The sequence below is a fragment of the Mauremys reevesii genome, linkage group 14 (genome assembly GCF_016161935.1).
Source record: "Mauremys reevesii isolate NIE-2019 linkage group 14, ASM1616193v1, whole genome shotgun sequence".
In the NCBI taxonomy this organism is placed as follows: domain Eukaryota; kingdom Metazoa; phylum Chordata; order Testudines; family Geoemydidae; genus Mauremys; species Mauremys reevesii.
In genome coordinates, this window is record NC_052636.1 from 15,924,128 (window position 1) to 15,931,627 (window position 7,500).

A 7,500-nucleotide genomic window follows, 5' to 3' on the forward strand; every position below is an offset into this window, starting at 1 on the left:
CTCAGTGCCGCACAACTGACACTCGTTCTGGCACACACATTCACTCACCGACACGCCCGGCTGCTGCAGGATGGGGCCAGAGACTGACCCAGAAGAGGGGACGCCCGGGCGGACGGGGCGAGGACACAGCCGGGGATGGGAAGGGATCTTGGTGGGGGTGCCCCTGAGCTCCAGCCATGGGGTGCCGTGGATTCGGGGTGCAGCGCTCAGGGAGCCGGGAACACACCAAGGGTCTCAGAGCTGCGGGTGGGTGGGGGATTCGCCAGGGCACATGAGCGTGTGAAGCTGGGGGTAGGAACAAGAGACATGGAGCAAGCCGGGGGTTGGGGGGGCACCTGTCACCGTGAGTCTGGTCCCAGGGTTACCGCGCCATTGCTCCCATTCGCCATCGTTCTTCTGCACCCTGACGTGGCAGACGTACTCGCTGGCGTCCGACTCCCGCAGCCGGTCGATGCAGATCGAGCCCGTTCGGCTCCCCCGCGGGTCCCCGACCAGGACGATGCGGCCCCCGTAATCCGGGTGGGTGAATCGCTCCGTGTGATTGTAGATAAACTCGCCATAGAATCCCCCCCGTCTCCAGTAAACCCGGAGGTCCCGCAGCGGCTCGATCTCGCGGGGGTAGGTGAAGGCGCAGGGCAGGGTGACGGAGCCCCCGGCCGGCGCCGACAGGGACTTGGGCTGGGTTATCGTGTACCGGGGATCCTGGGCAGCTGCTGCAAAGACCCCCAGAGACACAATCTGTCACCGCGGCCGGTCCCGGGATCCCACCCGCAGCCAGGGGGGCGCAGAGGGGACCCCCCAACCCGGGCAATAGGGCAGGCGGATTTATTATTAGTTGTTTGTATCCTGTCGTGCCTGGGAACCGCCACTGGGTGCCCATCGTGCCAGGCATTTCCCCGGGAACCAGGTCACATCCTCATCGCAGGGCTTCCCCCCAAGCAGCTGGTGCTGGGCCCTGTCCCGGATCAGAGCCAGGCCCAGCTCACCCCTTCTGCCGGGGGACGAGAGCCCGGGGGAGACGGGCCCCTGGGGAAGCCAGGATGGTGGTGGTGATGGGCCCCTGGGGAAGATGGGAGTCCGGGGGAGATGGGCCCCGGGGAAGCTGGGAGGCCGGGGGAGATGGGCCCCTGGGGAAGCCGGGAGGCTGGGGGAGATGGGCCCCTGGGGAAGCTGGGAGGCCGGGGGAGATGGGCCCCAGGGAAGCCGAGAGGCCGGGGGAGATGGGCCCCTGGGGAAGCTGGGAGGCCAGGGGAGATGGGCCCCGGGGAAGCCAGGAGGCCAGGGGAGATGGGCCCCTGGGGAAGCCGAGAGGCCGGGGGAGATGGGCCCCTGGGGAAGCCGAGAGGCCAGGGGAGATGGGCCCCTGGGGAGGCCGGGGGAGATGGGCCCCTGGGGAAGCCGGGAGGCCAGGGGAGATGGGCCCCTGGGGAGATCAGGAGGCCAGGGGTGATGTGCCACTGGGGAAGCCAGGAGGCCAGGGGAGATGGGCCCCTGGAGAGGCCAGGAGGCCGGGGGAGATGGGCCCCTGGGGAGGCCGGGGGAGATGGGCCCCTGGGGAAGCCGGGAGGCCGGGGGAGATGGGCCACTGGGGAAGCCAGGAGGCCAGGGGAGATGGGCCCCTGGGGAAGCCGGGAGGCCGGGGGAGATGGGCCACTGGGGAAGCCAGGAGGCCAGGGGAGATGGGCCCCTGGAGAGGCCAGGAGGCCGGGGAGATGGGACCCTGGGGAAGCCGGGAGGCCGGGGCAGATGGGCCCCCACCCAGGGGATTCGGCCCCATCCGAACACACCCACCTCCAAGCAGGATTCCCGCCAGGAGCAGCAGGGCCGGGTGTCCCGGTGGCAGCAGCATCTCTGGGCACGCGGGGCTGGGTCTGTGGCTCCCCGGAGCTCCGGCCACCCCGCCCAGCACCCCCTGACCAGGGCGGGGGCCGGACGCAAGCTGGAAAAACAGGACGCGGGAGCCGGTTGCAATACCGCGAGGAGGAAACCGAGGGAGGCGGGTGCGGGGGGGGGGAGAAATTGGGCAATTGGGGACAGCAGACCAGTGTCGTAGTCACTTCCCTTCCACTGCCAGCTCCGTGGTGGGAGCGTCCCAGCCGCCCCGGCCCTCGCAGCTGCGGGGGGCACCGGGCCCTGGGGTGCAGGGCCAGGTGCCATTCAGGGGACGGGGCTGCAGGGGGCATGGAGGGCACAGGGGGGCTGGAGGTCATGGGGGGGGATCCTTGCGGCCTGCATAGTTGGGTGGGGCTGCAGGGGACATGGGAACTTGGGGGGAGGGACGCTGGAGCTGGGGGGGAGGGGACGGGGGGAGGGACGCTGGAGCTGGGGGGGAGGGGCCGGGGGGGCTGGGTGCCAAGCTGCACTATAATTAGCTGCCCCAGTTCCCCTTTTCCCACGTCCCAGCAGCTCAGCTGGACCCGCAGAGGAACCAGCGTCTCTGGGCCGGGGTATCCGCCCCCCCGAGGGGGGAGGGGGTCTGGGGACCCCTGCACATCGGGGGCAGGGCTCAGCGATCACCCCGGGGTCCTGGCCACCCCCCGGCACACGGGCCACCCCAGGGTCACTAGCGCGTGTGCACTGGTGTGAAACCAAACCTCACCGGGCAGCAGGACCCGGAACCAGGCTGTGATGGTGACCCGGCCCTCACCCCCCCGCACCCCCAGCCTGGTCCTCGACCCCCCCAACCCAGCCAGCCCCAGCCCCTGTCCCAATCCCCTGACCCACCCAGATCCAGCCCCTGCTCCCAGTTGGCCCCCAACCAATCCCTCCTCCTCTAACCACCCGACCCCGCTCCCCTCGCAGAGCCGGGGAGAGAACCCAGGAGTCCTGGCTCCCAGCCCCCCCTGCTCTGACCCACCAGCCCCACTCCTCCCAGAGCCGGGAGAGAACCCAGGAGTCCTGGCTCCCAGCTCCCCTGCTCTGACCCACCAGCCCCCTCTTCCCTCCCAGAGCCGGGGAGAGAACCCAGGAGTCCTGGCTCCCAGCCCCCGCTGCTCTGACCCACCGGCCCACACTCCCCTCCCAGAGCCGGGGAGAGAACCCAGGAGTCCTGGCTCCCAGCCCCCCATGCTCTGACCCACCAGCCCCCACTCCCCTCCCAGAGCCGGGGAGAGAACCCAGGAGTCCTGGCTCCCAGCTCCCCCTGCTCTGACCCACCATCCCCCACTTCCCTCCCAGAGCCGGGGAGAGAACCCAGGAGTCCTGGCTCCCAGCCCCCATGCTCTGACCCACCGGCCCACTCCTCCCAGAGCCGGGAGAGAACCCAGGAGTCCTGGCTCCCAGCCCCTGCTCTGACCCACCGGCCCACTCGCCTCCCAGAGCCGGGAGAGAACCCAGGAGTCCTGGCTCCCAGCCCCCCTGCTCTCCACCAGCCCCACTCCTCCCAGAGCCAGGAGAGAACCCAGGAGTCCTGGCTCCCAGCCCCTGCTCTGACCCACCAACCCCACTCCTCCCAGAGCCGGGAGAGAACCCAGGAGTCCTGGCTCCCAGCCCCACCCGCTCTGACCCACCAGCCCCACTCCTCCCAGCGCCGGGCAGAGAACCCAGGAGTCCTGGCTCCCAGCCCCCTGCTCTAACCCACCAGCCCCACTCCTCCCAGAGCCGGGAGAGAACCCAGGAGTCCTGGCTCCTAGCCCCCTGCTCTAACCCACCAACCCTCACTCCCCTCCCGGAGCCGGGTAGAAAACCCAGGAGTCCTGGCTCCCAGCGACCCCTGCTCTAACCCACCAGCCCCCACTCCCCTCCCCGAGCCGGGGAGAGAACCCAGGAGTCCTGGCTCCCAGCTCCCCCTGCTTTAAACCACCAGCCCCACTCCTCCCAGAGCCGGGAGAGAACCCAGGAGTCCTGGCTCCCAGCCCCCTGCTCTAACCCACCAGCCCCCCTCCTCCCAGAGCCGGGAGAGAACCCAGGAGTCCTGGCTCCCAGCCCCCCTGCTCTAACCCACCGGCCCACACTCCCCTCCCAGAGCCGGGGAGAGAACCCAGGAGTCCTGGCTCCCAGCCCCCCATGCTCTGACCCACCGGCCCACACTCCCCTCCCAGAGCCGGGGAGAGAACCCAGGAGTCCTGGCTCCCAGCCCCTGCTCTGACCCACCAACCCCACTCCTCCCAGAGCCGGGAGAGAACCCAGGAGTCCTGGCTCCCAGCCCCACCTGCTCTGACCCACCAGCCCCACTCCTCCCAGCGCCGGGCAGAGAACCCAGGAGTCCTGGCTCCCAGCCCCCTGCTCTAACCCACCAGCCCCACTCCTCCCAGAGCCGGGAGAGAACCCAGGAGTCCTGGCTCCCAGCCCCTGCTCTAACCCACCAGCCCCCACTCCTCCCAGAGCCGGGAGAGAACCCAGGAGTCCTGGCTCCCAGCTCCCCTGCTCTAACCCACCAGCCCCACTCCTCCCAGAGCCGGGAGAGAACCCAGGAGTCCTGGCTCCCAGCCCCTGCTCTAACCCACCAGCCCCACTCCTCCCAGAGCCGGGAGAGAACCCAGGAGTCCTGGCTCCCAGCCCCTGCTCTAACCACCTGGCCCACTCCTCCCAGAGCCGGGAGAGAACCCAGGAGTCCTGGCTCCCAGCCCCCTGCTCTGACCCACGGCCCACACTCCCAGAGCCGGGAGAGAGAACCCAGGTGTCCTGGGTCCCAGCCCCCGTGCTCGAACCCTCCCGCTCCCTCTCCCCTCCGAGAGCCAGGGAGAGAACCCCGGTGTCCTGGCTCTCATCCCCCCCTGCTCCAACCCACCCGCCCCCACTCCCCTCCCAGAGCCAGGGAGAGAACCCAGGAGTCCTGGCTCCCAGCCCCCCCTGCTCTAACCACCAGCCCCACTCCTCCCAGAGCCGGGAGAGAACCCAGGAGTCCTGGCTCCCAGCCCCGCTGCTCTAACCCACCAGCCCCCACTCCTCCCAGAGCCGGGAGAGAACCCAGGAGTCCTGGCTCCCAGCCCGCCCCTGCTGTAACCACCAGCCCCACTCCTCCCAGAGCCGGGGGAGAACCCAGGAGTCCTGGCTCCCAGCCCCCTGCTCTAACCCACCAGCCCCACTCCTCCCAGAGCCAGGAGAGAACCCAGGAGTCCTGGCTCCCAGCCCCTGCTCTGACCCACCAGCCCCCACTCCTCCCAGAGCCGGGAGAGAACACAGGAGTCCTGGCTCCCAGCCCCTGCTCTGACCCACCAGCCCCCACTCCTCCCAGAGCCAGGAGAGAACCCAGGAGTCCTGGTTCCCAGCCCCTGCTCTAACCCACCAGCCCCCATTCCACTCCCAGAGCCGGGGAGAGAACCCAGGAGTACTGGCTCCCAGCCCCTGCTCTGACCCACCGGCCCCACTCCTCCCAGAGCCGGGAGAGAACCCAGGAGTCCTGGCTCCCAGCTCCCCTGCTCTGACCCACCAGCCCCACTCCTCCCAGAGCCTGGGAGAGAACCCAGGAGTCCTGGCTCCCAGCTCCCCCTGCTCTGACCCACCGGCCCCCACTCCCCTCCCAGAGCCGGGGAGAGAACCCAGGAGTCCTGGCTCCCAGCCCCCCCTGCTCTGACCCACCGGCCCACACTCCCCTCCCAGAGCCGGGGAGAGAACCCAGGAGTCCTGGCTCCCAGCCCCCCCTGCTCTGACCCACCGGCCCCCACTCCCCTCCCAGAGCCAGGAGCGGACCCAGGAGTCCTGGCTCCCCGCCCCTGCTCTGACCCACCAGCCCCCTCCTCCCAGAGCCAGGAGAGAACCCAGGAGTCCTGGCTCCCAGCCCCTGCTCTGACCCACCAGCCCCACTCCTCCGAGAGCCGGGGTGAGAACCCTTGAGTCCTGGGTCCCAGCCCCACCTGCTCTGACCCACCAGCCGCCACTCCCCTCCCAGCGCCGGGCAGAGAACCCTGGAGTCCTGGCTCCCAGCCCCCCCTGCTCTAACCCACCAGCCCCACTCCTCCCAGAGCCGGGAGAGAACCCAGGAGTCCTGGCTCCTAGCCCCCTGCTCTAACCCACCAGCCCCCCTCCCAGAGCCGGGAGAGCACCCAGGAGTCCTGGCTCCCAGCCCCTGCTCTAACCCACCAGCCCCACTCCTCCCAGAGCCGGGGAGAACCCAGGAGTCCTGGCTCCCAGCCCCTGCTCTAACCCACCAGCCCCACTCCTCCCAGAGCCAGGAGAGAACCCAGGAGTCCTGGCTCCCAGCCCCTGCTCTGAACCACCAGCCCCACTCCTCCCAGAGCCGGGAGAGAACACAGGAGTCCTGGCTCCCAGCCCCCTGCTCTAACCCACCAGCCCCATTCCTCCCAGAGCCAGGAGAGAACCCAGGAGTCCTGGCTCCCAGCCCCCTGCTCTGACCCACCAGCCCCCACTCCTCCCAGAGCCGGGGAGAACCCAGGAGTCCTGGCTCCCAGGCCCCTCTGCTCTAACCCACCTGCCCCACTCCTCCCAGAACTGGGGAGAGAACCCAGGAGTCCTGGCTCCCAGCCCCCACTCAAGTAACCCACCAGCCACCACTCCCCTCCCAGAGCCAGGGAGAGACCCCAGGAGTCCTGGCTCCCAGCCCCTGCTCTAACCCACCAGCCCCCACTCCTCCCAGCGCCGGGAGAGAACCCAGGAGTCCTGGCCTGCTACCCCTCCTCCCCTCCATGCAGTGTCTCATTGGCCCAGGCGGGGATTTCACACAGGAAAGGCCAAGCTGTCACCAGCTTCCTCAAATGAGCTGCGGGGGCAGAGCCAGTGGGGCCGGAGTCACCTCTGCTGGGGCCATGAGCCAGGAGCTGCTGCTGCTGCTGCTGTCCCTGGTGGGGTGAGCCTGGGGCGTGACACGGGGGCACAGAACTGGGGCAGCCCTTCACTGGCGAGACCCGACCAGCAGGGGGTGATGTGGGACAGGGAAGGGGGAGGGGCAGGGGACTGGGGCAGGGGCAGGAGGGCTGGGGGAATGGGCAGGGAGGGCTGGCTGGGTGGGGTGAATGGGGCAGGGGCAGAGGGAGGGGAGGGGCAGGGAAATGGGGCACGGGGGAGGAAGGGGAGAGGGGCACAGGGAGGGGCAGGGAATGGGGCGGGGGGAGGGAGAGGGGAGGGGAGGGGGGGGGCACAGGGAGGGCAGGGGCAGGAGGAAGGGGCAGGGGCACAGGGGGGGCTGGTGACGTGAATGGGGCAGGGGCACAGGTAGGGGCTGGCTGGGGGAGGTGAATGGGGCAGCGGCACTGGGAGGGGCTGGGGGAGGTGAATGGGGCAGGGGCACAGGGAGGGCTGGCTGGGGTGGGGTGAATGGGGCAGGGGCTCAGGGAGGGCTGGCTGGGGTGGGGTGAATGGGGCAGGGGTACAGGGAGGGCTGGGGTGGGGTGAATGGGGTAGGGGCACAGGGAGGGGCTGAGGCAGGGTGAATGGGGCAGGGGCACAGGGAGGGGCTGGGGGAGGTGAATGGGGCAGGGGCACAGGAGGGGCTGGCTGGGGAAGGTGAATGGGGCAGGGGCACAGGGAGGGGCTGGGGGAGGTGAATGGGGCAGGGCACAGGGAGGGGCTGGGGCAGGTGAATGGGGCAGGGGCACAGGGAGG

At 69.9% G+C, this 7,500-nt stretch overlaps 1 protein-coding gene across 1 annotated transcript in view; it reads right to left on the reverse strand.

The window, feature by feature from the left end:
* The window catches only part of LOC120381877 (paired immunoglobulin-like type 2 receptor alpha), a 10,543-nt gene extending 8,566 nt beyond the window's left edge, over nt 1-1,977 (reverse strand). The window contains exons 1-2 of the mRNA XM_039500041.1: nt 1,792-1,977; nt 336-713 (exon numbers count right to left, since the gene is read on the reverse strand). Of these exons, the coding sequence (XP_039355975.1) occupies nt 336-713; nt 1,792-1,849 (436 nt within the window). The 5' untranslated portion in view covers nt 1,850-1,977. The remainder of the gene's footprint in view (nt 1-335; nt 714-1,791) is intronic.
* Nucleotides 1,978-7,500: the final 5,523 nt, after the last annotated feature.